The sequence below is a fragment of the Etheostoma cragini genome, chromosome 11 (genome assembly GCF_013103735.1).
Source record: "Etheostoma cragini isolate CJK2018 chromosome 11, CSU_Ecrag_1.0, whole genome shotgun sequence".
In the NCBI taxonomy this organism is placed as follows: domain Eukaryota; kingdom Metazoa; phylum Chordata; class Actinopteri; order Perciformes; family Percidae; genus Etheostoma; species Etheostoma cragini.
This window is the reverse complement of record NC_048417.1, coordinates 24,974,149-24,996,233: the sequence shown is the minus strand read 5'-3', so window position 1 is coordinate 24,996,233 and position 22,085 is coordinate 24,974,149. Positions and strand designations below refer to the sequence as shown.

The following is a 22,085-nucleotide window of genomic DNA, read 5'->3' as shown; positions in this document are numbered from 1 at the left end:
GTGTATATATATCTATATATATATATGTGTGTATGTATATATATATATATATGTGTGTATATATATATATATGTGTATATATATATATATATGTGTGTATATATATATATATGTGTATATATGTGTATATATATATGTATATGTGTATATATGTGTATATATATATGTGTATATATGTGTATATGTATATGTGTATATATATGTATATGTGTATATATATGTATGTATATGTGTATATATATGTATATGTGTATATATGTATATATATGTATATATATATGTGTGTGTGTGTGTGTGTGTGTGTGTGTGTGTGTATGTATGTGCTGGTAAGTTTTTGCAAAAAAAAAGGTTACAGCACATTCGTTCATATGGCAGAACATTATAAAAAATTAGACTAAATACACTACTTTTGAATTCATTATTTAATTTTGCTATTAATCGCATTAATCAGGGAAATTATCGCAATCAAAACTTTTAATCACGGATGAAACTTTTAATCTCTGCCCAGCTCTTAATTTATATATATACTCTATATATATATAGTCGCACTTAACTATAAGTGGCAGGACCTGCCAAACTATGGATAAAAAGTAGGACTTATAGTCCGGAAAATATTGTAATGAACTATAAATACAGATCCTGGAGCTGCTGGTGCAGAGGGACATGGAGTTCCAGGAATTGATGGAGACGGCTCAGCAGCAGGGTGAGGTGCACCAGGAGATGCAGCTGCTGGAGAAGGAGGTGGAGAAGAGAGACAGCGACATCCAGCAGCTGCAGAAACAGCTCAAGGAGGCCGAACACATCCTGGTGGGTGCTGCTTTGTTTCTTTCTCCATCCACGCTGGTGTAGACAAAGGCTCCAGACTAACTTTGTTCCTTGGTTGCACTGATGCGCCTAATTCATTTTATTTAGGTGCCCCAAAATGTTTTGTCGCGTCACCATTAACGGCACAATTTCACCTTTTTACCATGCAATCATATATATTATGTTAATGATTTTAAGCAAAAATAAATCCTCCAAACTGAAGCGTATGCTACTCAGTGACAGCTGACTCATTAAGAATGGGTCCAGCATGGGTCATATGGCAGGTCAGTGGCATTACTCACGTTGTGTTTATGATATGTCTGTATTGTCACCAAGCTGCAGTTTAATGAGGTATGAGATTCTGGCCATGGGTTGCGTCTCTTGCCCAAGTTCAGCAGCCTCCAGCTCACGTCACACTTAACGAACTCAAGTAAGTTGCGTTCACTAACCTACTAGTCACCTGACTAAGTTGCAGGACCAGCCAAACTATGAGAGAGTTTGATTTAAAATTTGGAAAATACAGTGTATGGAAATCCTTGAATTTTCCTAGTGAGTATACTGCGTATACCTGTGTCCACCTAGACTACACCAGTGTGTCCGTTTACTCAGTGATAGAAGAGGGTTCAAAAAAGGTTTAGGAACAACTGATATTAATGGAGTCTAATTTCTGTTTTTAAGGCCACCGCTGTTTACCAGGCAAAAGAAAAACTCAAATCCATCGACAAAGCTAGGAAAGGTGAGCGAACACACAGTCTGATGAAAGCTGGGGGTGTCCGCTGTTGTTTTGTGTCTGACGGCTTGTTGACTTCTTGTCTGTAGGGAGCATCTCTTCAGAGGAAATCATCAAGTACGCTCACAGGATCAGCGCCAGTAACGCCGTGTGTGCGCCGCTCAACTGGGTCCCAGGTAGGAACCTCAGAGGGGGGGTCCTCTAGCTAGAGGGATACAATTTTTTGGGGTCACGGTATTCCTGCGGGAGTTCCTTGGTACAGGAATACATTTCACTGTTGGTAACGGGATAGGGACGGAAATCCAAACGCACAGAAATCAACGGGAGTGGAATAAGACGTGGAAAAGGTGGGAAAACAACAAGGATGCGGGATATGGTGCTATGCTTCCATTTTAAAAATCGGCAACAGACGGGACAACAGATCAGATACTAATCCAGTCTCTCTCCAGACTCGGATACGTTGGAATCGCTGGTCATAGATCACTACTACTACCTATTAGGAGTCAGTCCAGTCAGTCAACTGGTCACACTCCAGGACGAATCGTCCCAAGTTTCTCCACTGATTCTCACATTTCTCCTTGGGATCCTGTTTGTGACACCAAGTTTGTCGTGGAAGTGAGACTCTGTTGAAACAGAAAAAAGACTGTATCTGAGACTGTGCTGCAAACTATATCGAGGTATGGTCTTCGGTGAAGGATTAATTGTTTTCTGCAGAGAACAATCAAATGACAAAAACAGTTTTCACAATGCACACATCAGCTACAGAGTGACAAGTGTCTTGCAACCTTACAACAGTAGTCTCCTACCTTATAGCCCATCCCCAAGGGAAAAGAATACCTTGTTTGGAAAACCTAATCTTAGTATAACAATTAATCTTCCCAGGCAGACACGTTGGAGCTGTTACGTCTTTCTGAATCTGGCCTTTGTGTGACAAGTTTCTTTACTGGTCATTCTATCTTAGCTAAAAAAGAACATCTTGTCTCTTTGGATAGGCTATGGCCCTGACCTGGTAGAATAAACATTTCTCCTGACACAACTGTTTTGTGGTGTTTGTCCTCATGGGAAAAATACTGTTTGTGTTGCGCTGTGGTTCCTGATTTAAGACAATGAGACTCAACTCTAATCTAACCATCTTGTTTTTTCTCAGGGGATCCACGCAGACCTTACCCAACTGACCTGGAAATGCGCAGTGGGATGCTGGGTCACATGGCCAACCTGCCGACCAATGGTGTGAACGGACATCTGCCCGGGGACGCTCTGGCTGCTGGGAGGTTGCCGGGTCAGTGTATTTTATTTAGTTTTAAATATGATTTCTAGGGCTGTAATCAACCAAAGAAGATATTGGTCGACTAAAGTCATGAAATCTGACTACAAATCGACGGGGAGGGGGGCGGGGAAAAAAACCACGAAAGATTAATTAACTGTACTGTCCCGCAGTACTTGTCATTGTAGGCTATTTGCAGTATATCAAATCGTTTTTGACCTAATTATTTTGCACTAAAATGCAACTCGTCTGTTGGCTCTGACAGCGCTGCATCAGCTGTGCAGGAAGTGTGGTGGGGCGTGACGGGCTGGCGCTGTATATTAACAAGTTCTTAAAACCTCAGCCCTCCACAACAGCTACCGTCGTTGCGGGTGGGTGCGCCGGCAGTTATCATTAGACTATGAAATAGGCCAATTCTGATATGTTCATATAGCCTACTCAAAACAGACAAGGCAACCTAACGCAGAAAAGTTAGCTTAACGTTTTTAGGTGATATGCCATCGTTGTAGTCGAGCTGCGATACGCAAACTGTTGCTTGCAAACTTTGCATTCAACTTTTTTCCGTTTTTTTTTCTTTTGTAAAATGCTGCCACACCGCCGATGTCTTCGACATGGTAGAGGAGGACTGACTGTAAATTAAAAACTCACAATTAAATAAATATTCAGCAAACCACTAAAACAAGGCTTTCTAGTTCTTTCTTCAATCCCTGATTGGAAACCCTGTGGGTTGGGCTAATCCAAAAAAGTGAAAACAGGGGGGGTGTTCTAAAGACAGACTGTTACCTGTGAAACAGGGTTGCTCTGAAAACACCCCCATTAGCAATAAGTGCTTTCCACCCATAGACTGTAATGGTCTATGCTTCCACCTGATGAAATTAACACTGCAAAAAATCGGCCAATCAGACTTTTTTCAGCCCTACTAAACAACGGGTGAAAACGGGATCTGCAGCAATGTGCAGCACAACAAAAATATGGTGTTTTTTGAAAATGAAACCATGGAAACCTATTTTGGTACAACCTCAAAATACAGTTATGAACCTGAAAATGAGCAGAATATGAGCGCTTTAAATGTCAAGATCCAGGACTTGGCCCAACATTTTTAACATCAACACCTTTTCAGTCCCTCCCCCACTTTCCGCTAAAGCCCATAACACTCCAAGCCCCTCCCCCCATGAAGGAGAATGAATGCGTGTGCATGAGCAGTGACTGCCACGCAGTTATACTCCACCCCCTCTGGCCGTTATTGGTGCATCTGAGCAGGGGAGGGGTGGACATGTCCCCTGGCCTAGAACGGGGCATCTGAACAGGGGAGCGGTGGACACGTCCCCTGGCCCTGATTGGTGCATCTGAACAGGGAGCGGTGGATTTTTGCAGATCCCACTTCAGGCTGTAAGTTGCACCAGAGGAGCCGACCTGCTTCATGTAGTTCTACTGGAACAAAGGCTCAATTTCAGCAGATATGACAGGAACTTAGTTTTATAATTGTTACCTACTGCATCTTTTTAAAGGAAGTCTTTCCTCCTTTTTAAATCAAGTTGTCTCTTCTTATCAGTGTATTATTTTGCGAACGGACATTTAGTTGATTTCACTTTAAAATTGTCTTATTTTCTTTGAGGGACGATGTGATACCGCCCAAACCAGTCAAAGTTTTCCAAAGTACAAGTTTTTCGAAGGCCAATTTATAATTCTGCGTTAAATCCACACTATGGCTATGTATTCTCATTTCCTGGTTTTCTTCTCCGTAAACAACATGAAATCAAGGAGAGGATCAGCTTCTCGTGCTGCAGATGTCTCACTGTGTCCAGGAAGAATAGGACATACCCACGGGGGGGGGGGGGGGGGGGGGGGGGGGGGGGGGGGGGGGGGGGGGGGGGGGGGGGGGGGGGGGGGGTGTTCGTGTGTGTGATCTTTGAATCCACAGACCAACCTCTGTCTCTTCTTTCAGACGTCCTGACGCCTCACTACCCCTGGCAGTCCTCGGACGTCTCCATAGGGATGCTGCCTCCTCACCATGGAAACGACTTTGGCCTGGAGCCTCCAGGACACAATAAGGAGAACGAGGACGACGTGGAGGCAATGTCGACAGATTCCTCCAGCAGCAGTAGCGACTCAGACTGAATGTGTGTGTGTGTGTATTTGTGTTCTCCACAAAGAATCATGCGAAATTGCCACTTTAAATCTTGTGTTTACCAGAGATGTGTTTTTAATTCATAATAATTAATTGATTTAATCAATCAGCATAAAATAAATGACCAACGGACTAAAAAAATAATAAAGGTGCTCTAAGCGATGTTGTAACAAGTAACATTACTTCTCGTTGCCGTTCAACATATTTTCAAACAAAATGGGGCTAGCTCGCCCCTCTCTCCTCCTCATCCAGTCCCCTCCCCCTCCGTTCTATGCTCTGTGCACTAACCCCCAGCCCCCACCCCCTCCCCCAAATCCTGCTTGTTGGTTATTGGCTGGAAGACTGTGTAGAAGCAAATAAAACATGCTGTTAATTTTCAAAATAAAACACCCCATGCTCACAGCGGCTCATATCTCCCTGCACTACACCTTGAAAGAAGCACAGAGCTGTTCCCCCTCTACTCTGGATGGAAACTAACTGCTGGTTGTTTTGTGGTTTTATTCTACGAGATTTCATGCGTCCTCGAGACGACTTCTGTCAGTCATGGCCGCAGCCGTTCCGCAACAAATACGGATCTGGTGGGTGTTTACGGATGGCAGAGCACGGAGCTGACACACATCATGTGGAGTTCGGGGGTTACACGCGTGACATTGCTTAGAGCACCTTTAATTGACTTGCTGAGAGACAGGCAAAATCATCGAAACCACAGTTCTTCTAACTTCAACAAGTTTGAGAATTAAAAGTATGAACAAAATAAGTGGCTTTTTATAACTTACAGCTGTATGTTCTACGTGTAATGTGAGTTGTTAAATAACAAAACTGACAAATGCTGTTTTACCACCGTGTGTAAATAAGCTTGTACATAGCCTTGTAAGTAAATACTTTTCGAATAGAAACTGTGTGTTTGTGGTTATCAGGTTTTGTGTTTTAGGGCCCAGCCACACACAAACGCTTTTTGGTGGACACCGTACCCCTTGACTTGTCCTTTGCCATCTTACCGTGTGACGTCTCGCAACAACAACAATGGCAGACTACGTGCTTGTGTTCCTGCTGGAGAAGATATTGAGCCCACTATGGTTACTGTGGCAGAATATACCGTCTGCTTGTATACAACAATAAATAGAAATAAGAGAAATCAGGCCAACCACAACAGCTGGTCAGTCTGGCGTCATGTTGCCTGAGCTAATACAGTTAAAATATAGGGAGACTTCCGGTTCCCAACGCAACTTCCTATAGACTGATACTGCCACCACCTTAAATAGGTGAATATCAATGAGAACTGGCCCAAATGGGGCTGAATCTTCCAATACCATGCTAGAATGGCTTGAAACAAGGTAACTATAGTAGAAAATGGTTTAAAATCCTTTGACGTCACTGACCCAAATAGGAGTTCAGTCTGTTTGTTGGGATAAACACTCATAATTCCAAGTTGTTTTTCAGTAATGTAAAAGTATGTGTTGTGTTAATTTAGGTGAAAGGCCAGAAGGAGGCTATATTTATATTTAGTGTCAAGGCCATGACATTGCTGCCTTCACATACTCTACGTCAACTATCATTACCAATGATTGATGTTTTTTTGTTTGAAAAGGAAGAGCAAAAGATGGTTTTGTTCATGTTTCAACAACTATCTGGTAATGATTGTGTTCCCTATTCGTGGTAAACACATGTTCTGTACCTGAGTATTTCCCAGACCTGTTTAGTGTGCTTCATTTTGATATAATCGAATAATTTCCGACAGCGCTTGAAGTCGGCACTGGGAAAGCCGACCTTGCAGTTCACCACGCATGCGCGTTAATCACTCCGCTGACGAAGAGGGAGACATGGCGACGTCCCTGATCTGCAGCCGTTTGACGGCTAGCCTGAGGAATTCAGGGTCTAGAAACACTATCAGCTCCGCTTCCAAGGTGAGTGTGTGTCCGTGTTGAAGCGAAGGCCCCGAGCTTCCGGAGGAGGTATTTATGACAGCGCTGTACCTTCCTTAAAGACTCCAAATTTCCCAAAAACCGACAGGGTCAAATCTGACATTAGCATAGCAAATCTTCGTGGGGTTCCGTTGGTTTTAACATGCTAACTAACGCGGAGCAAACGGTCGGCTGTCACAATGAAGTGGTCCAGAAATCAGCTAATCTCCATAATAAACTTTTTTTTTTTTTATCCTCCGTTTATGTCTCATCTGTGTGTTATTTTAAACTGTGTTATGGAGGTGAAAGTGCGCGATGTACCAAGCCGCGGATCTCTGCGCATGCGCTTCTGCCCCGCTGCGTCTTCTTGTGGAAAGTTAAAAGGCTAGTTCGAGATGAACAGCGGCTCGCCTGTAAAGTAGACGAGAGCAGGCGGCAGCAACCGGGGGCGAACAAGCTGCGGTAAAGTCGGACAGTTTCCAGCCGATTCCAGCTGCCTTCAGGCTGAACAGGAAGTGACATAAACACTGTGGTGCGATTCTGATTTAAGAAAATCTAGTCGGACCCACATATCGGCTGGTACACAGTCTCTAGTTGTTTTAATTATGAAATAGTAGCTCTCAAAATGCTGTAAATGCGATGTGTTGCTGATTTTAATTAACAACAGACTGTAGATGATCCGTGATCTGAACGGATTTAGTCTCTCTGACTTATAAATCTATCAGCCACACGTGTGTTCTGTACAGAATATGACTTTAAATCAGAGAAATAGCAATTAAAACCCTTCCGATTCAAAATCAATAAAAAGTTTATACAAAACGTCATCACGTTAAGTCTGTTGTGAACCAATCAGCTGTTAAATCAGCTGAGAGGCCAGCGTTTCCCAGCATGCTCTGGGTCCGCCTGGGTCTTGCAGTCGGTGAAAAGCAACTGCGCTGCCTGCGTCTCAGAACTGCGGCCGCCTTGCTCACGTGAGATTAGGCTCGTACGAGACGAACCAGGTTTGCGCAGAATCGATCACCGGCGATCGGCGCCCGTTGCATGCCGGTTAGGCTTGTGTCCGACTTGATCCCAACTTGCTCTGACGTCATGCACATGTGGGCACCGGAAATCTCACTAGAGCAAGGCGCTCGCAGTTCTGAGACGCAGGCAGCGCAGTTGCTTTTCACCGACTGCAAGAGCCAGGCGGACCCAGAGCATGCTGGGAAACGCCGGCTTCTCAGCTGATTTAACACCTGACTGGTTTACAACATGATGACCTTTTACATTAAACTTTTTATTGTTTTTGAATCTGAGGGATTTTAATTGCAGTTTGACTGATTTAAAGATTTATTCTGTACAGAACACGTGTTGTGTGGCTGATAGTTACGTTTCAGAGAGACTAAATCCGTTCAGATCACGGATCATCTACAGTGTGTTGTTAATTAAAATCAGCAACAGATCGCATGTAGAGCACTTCAGGTACTCTGTCATAATTAAAATAACTGGAGACTGGGTACCAGCTGATATGTGGGTCTGATTATATTTTATTAAATCGGAATCGCACCACAGTGTTTTTGTCATTTTAGCAACTGAGACCTATTCTACTACTTGGGCGTTACTTGCATTTTTTGAAGCGCGTGTGTGTGTGTGTGTGTGTGTGTGTGTGTGTGTGTGAGATATGTGGTGAATATAAAAAAATGAACTGCTACCTCACCTTGTCAGCTCAAGCCACTGAAAATAAATAAGAGGTACAGCTAATCAGTCTGACATCACGCTGCCTGAGCTCATTAATATTCATGAGCTGGGTAAAGGATGCTGATAGCCAGGCTCTCATTGGCTAGCTGTTAGCCAATCTGAGTCAAGAAGCTTAGCTGGTGGAATATAAATGAGAACTGGCCCAAATGGAGCTGAGTCTTCCTGCAGGTTTTGTATACCACGCTAGAATGGCTTGAAACAAGGTAACCAAGTTACAGAGTCCATGGTAGGACTTCAGACATCACCACAAAGTCATGAGATATACGGGTGAATGGGCACCTTTTAATAATTTGCTCTTACAAAATCTAATCACAGCACGGCTGTCTTGGATCACAATAGACACATGGTGGTGGAAAAATTATTCCACTAATTTTAAATCAATGCCCCCCTTATTGCTCTTAAGGTATTTGGTGAAGTAAATATGATGTCTGATTTTCTACATGTCGCCCTAGTTGCAACCATAGATTAGAACTGAAAGCCCTTTATCCAATAACGTCTTGACAAGATGTCTGAGCAGCTGAAGAGGGCGCAGACAGCTGTGGGTTAAAGCCAAAAGTGTCTTCTAAAATCCAACACCATGTTGGAATCCCATCCCTTTTCTGTTTGTCTGCCCCGGTTTGATCGGAGGTGTAAGTAGGGGCATTTGTTATGTGAACAGTAATGCAGTAGTAACAGTATCTAACCTCTGTCACTTCACACACTGACCAACATCACTACCTAGGGCTGCACCATATGAGCAAAATATGCTATACCGTTGTTGAATACATTGATAACGATTAGACCCTGACCGATAAAGGGGTTTTAAGGCCGATAACAATACAAATATTTATTTCACCTAGCTGCAGCCCTAAACCCAATCATTTCCAAACAATTCCTTTGTTATTGTAGTTGTTTTAAACGATTCTGGTTCTGGACTAAAGCCTGACCAATAAAGGATTTTTAAGGCCGATATAAATATTTGATTTATTAAAAATCTGCTATGCTGATATATTGGCCGATATATATATATTTTTTAAAAATCCAGAAACGCCTAACAAAAACGACCGTTTACCCTAACATTAGTTATTGTAGTTTTTCATGAGTTCTCAGTAAATTAATATGATGGTGGACAGACTATGCAACGCCATCACTGACAGGGATGTTGTAGAAAGTCCACTGGTGGACAGACTATGCAATGGCATCACTAACAGGGACGTTGTAGAGCGTCCTCTGGTGGGCAGACTATGCAACACCATCACTAACAGGGACGTTGTAAAGTGTCCTCTGGTGGACAGACTATTCAACGCATCAAAATCATTTATTTTATGATTCTAATGAATGAGTATTTAAAAAAATGCCAATACCAATATATCGGGAAATGCCTCAAATCGGCCCACCGATATATCGGTCGGATCTATTCTGGACGCCCGACTCTAGTTTTACCTGCGCAGGTTAATTACACACTGTGTTGTCTGTGACTGACTGTTTATCCCCCTGCTGGTCTCAGGTCCTTGGAGGCTCCCCGGGGTTGTTCGGAGGCCATGTGTCCCAGCAGCTACAACAGCAGAGGAGCCTCTCCCTGCATGAGTACATGAGCATCGGGCTGCTGAAGGAGGCCGGAATCGCCGTGCCCGCCGGCATGGTGGCTAGCTCCTCGGAGGAGGCCTACTCTGTGGCCAAGCAGATCGGTGAGTTCCACGCAGCCGGGACCAAGTCGCAGTTATTAAAAATAATATTAGTATCAAATACAGTTTAGATGGTTTGTTGTCATTCACGCATGTTAATATCCCTACAGATGATTTTTTGGAAAAAGGAATTTTAAATTAAAGGAAAGCTATTTTTAGAGGTGGAAATCAGCAGACTCCTCCCAATACAATATCATCACGATACTTATGCCACAATACAATATTATTGCGATTTTAAACATATTGCAATATTCCGCGATGTATTGCAATTTACCTTTTTTCCACTTTTTCTTCACCTAATTTTTCCCAATTTCAAATGACGTCCCCAAAAGGAAACTTTGTCAACATCTGTTTTATCTAAAAAGAGACATTTCTCTGTTTGTTCATATCACTTGTTATTGCTGCAAAATGGGATAAACTGACCAACACGTATACAGTATAATATATAAAATATAATAAAAGATCCATTCTTGCTGCCTGTGTATTGATACAGTATTACCACTGAAAATATCGTGATGCTATGCAGTATCAATTTTTTTTCTTTCTCCCTACCCCTACCTATTATATATTTTCTGTCTTACCTCTTAAGCCCAGTTCAGACCAAGAAGTTGCAAGTTTCAACTCGTCTCGTCCATTATCTTAATTAATTAATAATTTAAGGGCTTAATTTTACAATGTTGGATGCTCATGTTAAACTTGGCCACAACCTCAGATAATAAGGTATCGGTAAAGCTACTTGAGAGACATATGTTGTCATATGGAGCTGGGTTTCGTAGATAGTCCTTTGCTCCAGGCAGGCATGTTACTGCAGGGTTAACGTTACATACCCTGCCGCATGTAGCTACATGCTAACGTCAGAGAAAGCTGTAATATTGGCTGCCTTTTCCCAAGAGCAGCAGCCATGGACAGTACAAGAACAGTTTTTCCCACAGATTAGAAAGCAATTTCTGGCGGGGGGGGGGGGGGGAACGTCATACACTCATTTGCATATATGTGACGTCATACGCTCATTTGCGTAAAGCTTAGTGGTTGCCTCAGCAAGGTAGAAATTTTTAGCCAAATAATCACAAATTAAATACAGCAATTTATTTCATATTATAATTATTACTCAGGTAGCTAATCTATGGGGTAAAAAAAGTAATTTTACAAATGCAGGGAAAAATATTGATAAATTCAATTTTATTTATAGTATAAATTCATAACAAGATTCATCTTGAGACACTTTACAGATAGAGTAGGTCTAGACCACACTCCATAATTTACAAATAGAGTAGGTCTAGACCACGCTATAATTAACAGATAGAGTTAGGCTGAATCTCATTTCTCCATCTTACCCCTACCCCTTAGCCCTTGAAACCCAGGGGTAAAGGGTAGGGGTGCAAACATACCACCTATGAAATGGGACACCACTTGGTCATATGACCATACAGAACTGATCACAAACTTCTTAGATGCCGTCTCTGTCTGTTGATTGTGTGGCATTTATATATTTATATACTTTATAGTTCTTTTATGTTCACTTTGGTGATGCAGAGGCAGATGTTCTTATCTGTATAGTATTAAGGTCTGTTTGCAATACATATTTGTATACAAACACAGGGTGTGTTGTATATCTGTTTCAGTTATCACCATTTTGAATGTCATTGATGTTCAGAAAAACATTTTGTTAACAAAAATCTGTCTTTATTGCCCAATAAATTAAACATAACAGGCAAAAACATTACATAAAATTATGTTACAGAACCATTATCAACTATTAGAACCAAGACTTACATGTCACACACATAAAAAAGGCACTCAAATGCATAAAACTAAAAAAAGATACACAAGACTACAAACAAACAAATTAACTACAGCTATTCTGATATTCCTGACCAGTCTGATGCCTGTTGGCCAATAACCCCCCCCCCCTCCCATCATATTTCATTGGTGTCCCGTATTAAAACCAACAACAATAAGTGCATGAACACGAATTAATTGCAAATGATTACAATAATGCAGTACCAATGCAATAAGGAATGGGTACAACATGAACACATGATTTAAGAAACGTCTGCTCGTTTTCAGCCCAAAACTGGATCAGCTGTTTGGTTTCCTCCGGCGTCCCTGTGTGATACAGGACGGTATATGTAAAGCACCTAGCGATGTATCATAGACAGTTAAGGTTAATATATACAGTCTATGCAATGTATACAGTCCATTCAAGGCAGAGAAATTTGGGTCTGTTTTGCAAATCAACGTTAACTGTTAGCAATTAGCGTTAGCATAGCAAGCTAGCGATTTAAAAAAAGTTTTAGTTAAGAACAAGGTTGCAAGTATATGTGTACAGGAATGTATAGACCGCAAAACAAGACTGTCGTAACTTTTTTTTTTTTTTTTTAAAGATTTTTTGGGGGGCATTTTAGGCCTTTATTTGATAGGACAGTTGAGGACACGAAAGGGGAGAGAGAGGGGGAGTGACATGCAGCAAAGGGCCGCAGGCCGGACCCGAACCCGGGCCGGCTGCGTCGAGGAGTAAACCTCCATACATGGGCACCCGCTCCACCAACCGAGCCATCCGGGCGCCCAGACTGTTATAATTTTTAAATCAATTATTTAAGCCGAAAATACTTACATTTATGTGTCTCACTGGTTGATGCGGCAGCCATTGTTGCCTGTTGCACAATGTATATCGCTACCCCTCGATTTCAAGTGAGCTTGCGTTCTCCCTTGATTTTTTTCATTCACTGTCTATGGTTCCTAGGGCCATTCACCCATTACCCCTCGATCAAAAAAGTAATTGGACAGCACTCGTTCTCACGTGAACGTGCAAGGGGTAGGGGTAAGGGGTAGGGGTAAGATAGAGAAATGACATTCAGCCTAAGTCTAGACCACTCTATAATTTACAGATAGAGTAGGTCTAGAGCACTCTATAATTTACCGATAGAGCAGGTGTTTACCACTCTATAATTTACAGATAGAGCAGGTCTAGACCACTCTATAATTTACAGATACAGTAGATCTAGACCACTCTATAATTTACAGAAGGACCCAACAGTTCTCAAAGTTCTCTCCAGAGGAAGAAATCTGGGACAGGCACAGGCTCTTGGTAGGCGGAGTCTACGGGCTGGTTGGATTGAAATGAAGAGTGGCAATAACAGTCAAAGTAAAAGATAATGGAACAGTTACTAGAAATTGTAGTTTGTAGTAGTTCATGGCGTAGCAGGGCACTGCACCGCAGAGCGTAGGTTATATTAAGTAACATTAACAAGTAATATTAAGTATTAAATTAAATGCTGTTGGGAAAATGTTAGGTTCAAAGCCTCTAGTCAAAAATACACACAAACACTTAAGGGGATGAGTACTAAAATCCCTCCAAAGTACTCCTCCCTTGCTGTGCCTTTTTATTGAATGGGTGTACTCATAAAGTTGTTTTACATAAATGGGTGTAGTATAAAGTTATTTTACGTAAATGGGTGTAGTATATCATTCTTTGCTTCACCATTGGGTGAGCTGTGGCTGGGTGTATTAGGCAAGTGTAGAATTTAACATTGTTCACCAAGGTTTAATAGAGGAACAAAATATTTCTTTACACAGTCACAGCTGCAAGTTTATCTTATCTTACTCTGCAAGCTTGACACTCCTGTGTTTAGCTTGCCTTGTCTCAAAGCTTTCACATATTAGGTTTCACATGATAACTATTTCACAGTATAACTTTGAACAGTTCCCACAAATAGCTTCCTTAAATTTAGCTTTAGTATATTTATATTTACTTTTAGTATAGTCAGGTAGTAAGAATTCAAAAGTTATTTGATAACTGTCTGATAATAAAGGATTCTGCGGGAATACTATTAAATATTCAATTTCAATGTCATATGTCAGCACATGGTCAAAGGTGTGGTTAAAACTGTGCGTGTCCTTATGCACACTCTGACTATAAAGAATTCTCAAAGAAGGATAGTGTGCCCCTGGCCAGGGTAGTGCTTTAGTTCTGAGAGACAAACCCAGAGTTTTCTGACCCTTTTGTGTGAGTTATTTTTGTATATGGCCGGACACACACTCAGTCTAAAAATAGCCGCCTCCTGTTTCAGTGGTATCAGTTAACACACGGTTTAGCTACATGATTGCAGCATAGTAAGAAGTTGCACCGATAACTTGGCTTTACTGTGAGTTTCAGCTCGTTGTATGTTCAATTTAATTTATATATATATATATATATATATATATATATATATATATATATATATATATATATATTAACTGTCTGTCTGTACGGCTTCAACTTTACTCGCTCTCATAGCGTCACTTTCAGAGAAAAGGCTTTAAAATGCTCCTGTACTCTACTAAAAACTACAGAGAGATGCAAAAAGAACAAAAATTCTGCTCTTTGAGAGTCTTTTTAATTTGGGTTCTCTGTAGACAGGGTGGGGTTCTTTCAATGGGTATGTGTCCAGGGGCCCTTTGTCTCATCATCCTTCCGTGTTTTCAGATCTTTATCCTGCCACAACGTTACTGTTCAGTTTCATGGTGAGTAACTGAGATTGATCTGATAAATAAGACTCAAACCAGCTTAGAGCAGTTCCTTTCATGCCAGTTAAATTTTCCAATCTCTGTAATAAGATATGATGTTCAATGGTATCAAATGCAGCACTACGATCTAATAACACCAGTACAGAGATAAGTCCTTTGTCTGATGCAATTAGGTCATTAGTAATTTTCACAAGTGCTGTCTCTGTACTATGATTAACTCTAAATTCTGACTGAAAATCCTCAAATAAGCTGTTGTTATGCAGAAAGTCACATAGCTGTTTGGCGACTGCTTTCTTAAGAATCTTAGAAAGAAATTGAAGATTGGATATAGGTCTATAGTTGGCTAAAACATCTGGATCAAGGTTGGTCTTTTTCTGAAGAGGTTTGATTACAGCTAGTTTGAAGTGCTGTGGTACATAGCCTGTTAATAAAGACAGATTGGTTATACCTAGTAGAGAAGTGTTGACTAATGGTAAAACGTCTTTAAGTAGCCTAGTCGGGATGGGGTCTAAGAGGCAGGTTGATGGTTTAGCTGAAGAAATAATTGAATTAAATTGATAAAGTTCAAGTTAAAATAAGCAGTCTACGCATATATCTGGTTTTAGGGCTGTTTCTAAGGTTCCTGAGTTTATAGATAAGTCAGTGCCAGTTAAAGGCACTTAAGAATCTCATGATGTCGTTACTACTAAGAGCTATGGGAATACTTGGCTCCGTAGAGCTGTGACCATCCGTTTGCCTGGCTACAGTGCTGAAAAGAAACCCGGGGTTGTTCCTATTTTCCTCCATTAATGACGAGTAGAACACTGCTCTGGCATTACGGAGGGCCTTCCTATACGTTTTAAGAATCAAGAACAAAGAATTTTCCAATTTGGTGGAACGCCAAATCTTCTCAAGTTTCCGGGATATTCACTTTAATTTGCGAGTTTCAGTGTTATACCATGGAGCTAACCGTTTTTGTTTTATTATCTTCTTTTTTAGAGGGGCAACAGAGTCGAGTGTTGTTTGCAGCGAGCCTGCTGCACTATCAACAAAATGATTGATTTGGGAGAGACTGAAATTAGCATAGAAGTCCTCTGTTACTTTGTGACTTGGGAATTGATTAAATGCTAATTGAATCACATCCTTAAATTCAGCTACAGCACTATCAGATAGACTTCTTGTATAGAAGGTTTTGCCTACTGGCGTGTAGTTCAGCAGTATAGACTCAAAACGTTATCAAACAGTGGCCAGATAAAAAGGGATTATGTGGGAACACTATTAAATGTTCAATTTCAACACCATATACCAAAAACAAGATCGAGGGTGTGGTTAAAGTGAGTCTGTTTATGAACACTTTGAGAGAAGCCAATAGAATCTAATAGATAGATAAATGCAGTACTAAGGCTATCATTCTCATCATCCACGTGAATATTAAAACCCCCTACAATAAGAACTTTGTCCGTTTTTAGCACTAAATTTGACAAAATCTTTGCAAATTCAGGTAAGAATTTAGAGTATGGACCAAGTACTCGGTACACTATAACAAATAGAACTGGCTGCAGTGATTTCCAACTTGGGTGTGAAAGACTAAGAACAAGACTTTCAAATGAGTTATAATTTAGTTTAGGTTTAGAGCTGATTAGTAGACTAGAATCAAAGAAAGCTGCAACTCCACCTCCTCGGCCCGTGCCTCGAGCAATGTGAGTATTAATATGACTGGGGGGGTGGATTCATTTAGACTAACATATTCCCCATCACCCATCCAGGTTTCAGTAAGACAGAATAGATCAATATTAGAATCAGATATTAATTAATTTACTAGTACACCTTTAGAAGAGAGAGATCTGATGTTTAAGAGTCCACATTTAATTCTCCTATTCTTTTGCACTATTGCACTTGTGGTTTTAATTGTTATTAGGTTTTAATGCACAGCTTCTCTTCTGTTTACCTTTTGATTTAAATAATTTCATTGGTCGGGGGGCAGACACCGTCACTATGGGGTTTTGACTAGGTAACTCCTGGATTGGAGGAGCAGAGAAGTGTGTTAAACTGCGACTCTGCATCCTGGTCCCAACTCTGGATTGTCAAGGATCAGGTCAACTAATAAACTTGTCGAGATTTCTAGAAATGAGAGCTACTCCATCCCAAGTGGGATGAATGCCGTCCCTCCAAATCAGACCAGGTCTTCCCCAGAAAGACTGCCAGTGATCTACAAAGCCCACATTATTATCTGGACACCACCTCGATAGCAAGCGGCTAAATGATGACATGCGGCTATACATGTCATCCCTGGTTAGATTTGGCAGGGGTTGAAGATAGAACTAGAGACTAGATAACAAGACTAGAGATAGAACTAGAGAACAAGATTAGAGACAAGACTAGAGATAGAACTAGGGACTAGAGAACAAGATTAGAGACGAGACTAGAGATAGAACTAGAGAACAAGATTAGAGACAAGACTAGAGCTAGAACTAGAGAACAAGATTAGAGACTAGCAAACGAGATTGGAGATGAGACTAGAGATAGAACTAGAGAACGAGATTAGACACAAGACTAGAGATTAGAGATTAGAGATAAAACTAGAGAATAAAATTAGACACAAGACTAGAGATTAGAGACAGAACTAGAGAACAAGATTAGAGTAGAGACTAGAGAACAAGATTAGAGTAGAGACTAGAGAACAAGATTAGAGACTAGACTAGCAAAAGAGACTAGAGATAGAACTAAAGACTAGAGAACGAGATCAGAGACGAGACTGGAGATAGAACTAGAGAACGAGATTAGAGACAAGACTGTAGATAGAACTAGAGAACGAGATTAGAGACAAGACTAGAGATAAAACTAGAGAACGAGATTAGAAGATAGCTGCAACTCCACCTCCTCGGCCCATGCCTTGAGCAATGTGAGTATTAATATGACGGGGGGGTGGATTCATTTAGACTAACATATTCCCCATCACCCATCCAGGTTTCAGTAAAACAGAATAGATCAATATTAGAATCGGATATTAATTCATTTACTAGTACACCTTTAGAAGAGAGAGATCTGATGTTTAAGAGTCCACATTTAATTCTCCTATTCTTTTGCACTATTGGACTTGTGGTTTTAATTGTTATTAGGTTTTAATGCACAGCTTCTCTTCTGTTTACCTTTTCATTTAAATAATTTCATTGGTCGGGGGGCAGACACCGTCACTATGGGGTTTTGACTAGGTAACTCCTGGATTGGAGGAGCAGAGAAGTGTGTTAAACTGCAACTCTGCATCCTGGTCCCAACTCTGGATTGTCAAGGATCAGGTCCACTAATAAACTTGTCGAGATTTCTAGAAATGAGAGCTGCTCCATCCCAAGGGGGATGAATGCCGTCCCTCCGAATCAGACCAGGTCTTCCCCAGAAAGACTGCCAGTGATCTACAAAGCCCACATCATTATCTGGACACCACCTCGATAGCAAGCGGCTAAATGATGACGTTCGGCTATACATGTCATCCCTGGTTAGATTTGGCAGGGGTTGAAGATAGAACTAGAGACTAGAGAACAAGATTAGAGACTATACTAGCAAACAAGATTAGAGATGAGACTAGAGATAGAACTAGAGAACAAGATTAGAGACAAGAATAGAGATAGAACTAGAGACTAGAGAACAAGATAAGAGACGAGACTAGAGATAGAACTAGAGAACAAGATTAGAGTAGAAACTAGAGAACAAGATTAGAGACTAGACTAGCAAACAAGACTAGAGATAGAACTAAAGACTAGAGAACGAGATCAGAGACGAGACTGGAGATAGAACTAGAGAACGAGATTAGAGGCGAGACTGTAGATAGAACTAGAGAACGAGATTAGAGACAAGACTAGAGATAAAACTAGAGAACGAGATTAGAGACGAGACTGGAGATAGAATTAGAGACGAGACTAGAGATAGAAATAGAGAACAAGATTAGAGTAGAGACTAGAGAACAAGATTAGAGACGAGACTAGGGAACGAGATTAGAAACAAGACTAGAGATAGAATTAGAGACGAGACTAGAGATAGAAATAGAGAACAAGATTAGAGTAGAGACTAGAGAACAAGATTAGAGACGAGACTAGCGAACAAGATTAGAGACGATACTAGCAAACGAGATTAAAGAAGAGTCTAGAGATAGAATTAGAGAACATGATTAGAGAAGAGACTAGAGAACGAGATTAGAGACAAGACTAGAAATAAAACTAGAAAACAAGATTTCATTTGACTAATTCTTTCAGTGTCTGTGAATGGCTGTCTATCGTAACACAGCGTAGAGAAACAGGAAAAACTCTACGTCACAGAGACAGGCTCCCATAGTCAGAGCCATCAAGATGACGTAATTTGGCTGAACCAATCAATTGATGTTTCAGGTACGAAGGACTTGGTGGTGAAAGCTCAGGTGCTGGCCGGGGGCCGAGGAAAGGGAACTTTTGAGGGCGGACTAAAGGGAGGAGTGAGGATCGTCTACTCGTAAGTAGTCTATATCCACAACCTTCCACTTCCTTGATTGTACGGGTGCGCCAGAAAGTGGGCTGGATGTCCATCCCCGTCCTCTGTCTCTGTGTTGGTGCTCTAACCTGCGGCTGATTTCTGAGGACTATAGTTACCTGCTTCTCAGTTCTCTGCAGGGTAAATCCACACAGCTAGCTAGACTATCAGACAGTATTAGTTATTACTTCAGATACAGTATTTTATGGACCGCTAAGGTCTATATAAAAGAGACTTCAGATACAGTATTAGGGGACCACTAACGTCTATATAAAAGATAAGTTAGATGTGAAATGTATTCTGGTCATTGCGTCTCCTCTGACAATTATCACTTTCTTCTTCCTGTTCTCTCCAGGCCAGAGGAGGCCCGGGACATTTCCTCCCAGATGATTGGTCGAAAGCTGTACACCAAGCAGACCGGGGAGGCAGGTCGCATCTGCAACCAGGTGTTCATCTGCGAGCGCAGGTACCCTCGCAGAGAATACTACTTTGCCATCACTATGGAGAGGTCCTACCAGGTGAGGGGACGCACTCACACACCTGAGCTGAATGAATGTAACTAAAAGACTTCTCTTAGATCTAATGAGTGTAGTCAGACTTCTCTTTAAAGCCCATGTTGCAAGTTAACCACCACTGTTGATTATTGGGTACAAAAAGCACTCAAGATATGTATATCATTTTTAAAAAAGTCTCCAAATAGTTTGAAAAGTTAGGTTTTGGTATTCACGGGTTTATGGAGTCAATTTGGCGATGACGTCAACGTTTTCTCTCGATCTATTGACAGGGATCATGTTGTTAGTTCAGATAAGTACTGGTACACTTATCTAGATATAGGAATAGAAGGCATCCCCGTGTGTTAATTCTAAGTGTTTACCTCGTCCTCCGGTAAAAACGTGTCGCTGTTTGACCGGTGCTTGTGTGTGTGGCGGCGAAGCTGCGGTGGAGAGCGGGTGGTGTAGGCGAGTGAGCCTCCGGTCGGGAAGCTCATACCGCGCACACTCGGGCTACTCTTCATATATTTTTAACGTCATAAATGAAAATAATGTCCAGGATCTCAGGGGAAAGAAACGATATGCGTGTCTCCATTTCAAACATCACTGCAGGTTGATTCCGTGCAACAACGCTGTCGTGGTTAGCTTACCGAAACTCTACTGCCGAAGTTGCTGGCTGTTAATCCGCTAGCATCCGCACAGGCTAACTATAGCCAGTTAGCTTTGTGTGTAACGTAACAAAAACCCACCCATCTCGTAGGACCGAAGCTTACTATTCCATCCAATAAAATTATGGTACAAAAGGTGCACTAATGCCACATGTATGATGTTGACAACATGAACGCATATATAGGCAACACCAAAGGCAGTCGTAATATTTACCTAGCAGGCTAGGCTAACGCTGTTGTGCTAACGTCCGGCGGCGTAGCGTTAGCTAGCTCTAAACTTGTGAAAAGCCGAACAACATCCCCGTCTAAGCTGTGTTTCACTTTCAGATCTTTGAATTCTTGGTTACGTCCGTCTTTGAAAAATCTGCCTGCCTAACACGGACAAAGTGTACCCACCTTCCTACCTAGCTAGCTAACCTACAGCTAGCTAGCTCGCTAGCTATACTGGTATGCTAGCTATAGCTATCTATCTCTAAATATATCTATCAATACTGTCTATCTGTCTATATGTCTAGCTATATATATAGGCTATCTATGTATAGGTATGTAATGTAAATAATCTGTTGCGGAACACTCTTTCCTACACTGTTGTCTTCTATCTCTCGTAACTCTCAATGGTCTCTCTAAGCTGGCTGGCCTATCGTCTCCCTTGTGTGACGTCATGCAATGCATTGTGGGAGAAAAGCAAACCACTGGAAAATGTGACCTACTTTTTCGTGTTATTTTATGTTATGTGATACTTTTCAATATCATATAAAGTGGATAACCGTTTGAATGTTTATTACCCACCATCAATAAGTGCAAATTCGTTGAAAAATTAAACCTGCAACATGGGCTTTAAGTCTTTAAAGATGAACTGAACTGGAATTTGAATAATGGTGATAAATTTTATATGATGTATTTTATTTCTTCTCATTTTTACAATTATTAAAAGCCTGAAACCTGATTCCTTCCGCGTCTCAGGGCACATTGTTGATTCAGAAACAGCTGCAAGTTCCAGAGTAAAAATTTGTCAATTCTGCACCTGCTTAAAGTAAACGGCAAAAGTCATGAATCCTCCATGCATCTATGGTCAAACTGCGATAACTCTCCTGCGTGCTGCTAACAAGTGGTCCCATTGGATTAATTTGTCAAATTACATTTTCCATTTATCTGCCTCTATTTTCTTAAACAAACAGGACTTTAACCGTGTTTTTCTATTTTCTCTAAATGCACACAATATGTAAGCAGTCTTTTTCATAAAATGCATAATGTGCTTGAATACAATAAATGAGAGTGCATGACAGTAGGCTACGCCAACACACACACACACACACACACACACACACACACACACACACACACACACACACCGGTTACTCCCCCTCAAACGATCCTGTACTGAAGGTGGAGCCTGAAACTGATTGTCCTCCTTGTGGTGGTAGTCACAGGCTCAAATGCGTAACCCGTGCCATTAAAATTACTAATTTTCATGTGTATATAGTATGCTGCCGCCGTTGCCTAAATACCTTTGCAGGTCCTACCATGCCTGTGACCTCCTCAAAATTGTCAGCATCCTAATACTAACAAACGCAATTTTTGTGTTGCTTAAAAAAAGTTACATTGATTTGTTTAATTAAACTTTTGAGTGTAATTTTTTTTTAATTATAATCAACAAGTTATCAACATTTATTCTTTAAATTCAGTTCACCTTTAAGAGGGTTATCTGCCTGT

General features: G+C 41.1%; 2 protein-coding genes and 1 long non-coding RNA gene across 3 annotated transcripts in view; all 3 read left to right on the top strand.

The window, feature by feature from the left end:
- The window catches only part of LOC117952721, a 20,129-nt gene extending 14,307 nt beyond the window's left edge, over positions 1–5,822 (top strand). The window contains exon 2 of the long non-coding RNA XR_004658489.1: positions 5,705–5,822. This is a non-coding gene — a long non-coding RNA (uncharacterized LOC117952721). The remainder of the gene's footprint in view (positions 1–5,704) is intronic.
- med4 (mediator complex subunit 4) overlaps positions 1–8,468 on the top strand; it is an 11,347-nt gene extending 2,879 nt beyond the window's left edge. The window contains exons 3-8 of the mRNA XM_034885211.1: positions 637–807; positions 1,483–1,540; positions 1,624–1,710; positions 2,682–2,813; positions 4,744–4,932; positions 8,447–8,468. Of these exons, the coding sequence (XP_034741102.1) occupies positions 637–807; positions 1,483–1,540; positions 1,624–1,710; positions 2,682–2,813; positions 4,744–4,916 (621 nt within the window). The 3' untranslated portion in view covers positions 4,917–4,932; positions 8,447–8,468. The remainder of the gene's footprint in view (positions 1–636; positions 808–1,482; positions 1,541–1,623; positions 1,711–2,681; positions 2,814–4,743; positions 4,933–8,446) is intronic.
- LOC117953259 (succinate--CoA ligase [ADP-forming] subunit beta, mitochondrial-like) lies at positions 6,688–19,776 on the top strand. The gene is made up of 4 exons (XM_034886097.1): positions 6,688–6,830; positions 10,051–10,231; positions 19,096–19,195; positions 19,569–19,776. The coding sequence occupies exons 1-4, from the start codon at positions 6,711–6,713 to the stop codon at positions 19,774–19,776; spliced, it is 609 nt and encodes a 202-aa protein (XP_034741988.1). The 5' UTR covers positions 6,688–6,710.
- Positions 19,777–22,085: the final 2,309 nt, after the last annotated feature.

Bases quoted from the DNA above. Each gene is read 5' to 3' on its own strand.
- LOC117953259 (XM_034886097.1), top strand. From the start codon at position 6,711: ATGCGCGTTAATCACTCCGCTGACGAAGAGGGAGACATGGCGACGTCC. The intron at 6,831-10,050 runs GTGAGTGTGTGT...TGCTGGTCTCAG, and splicing joins CTATCAGCTCCGCTTCCAAG to GTCCTTGGAGGCTCCCCGGG. The intron at 19,196-19,568 runs GTAAGTAGTCTA...TGTTCTCTCCAG, and splicing joins GGAGTGAGGATCGTCTACTC to GCCAGAGGAGGCCCGGGACA.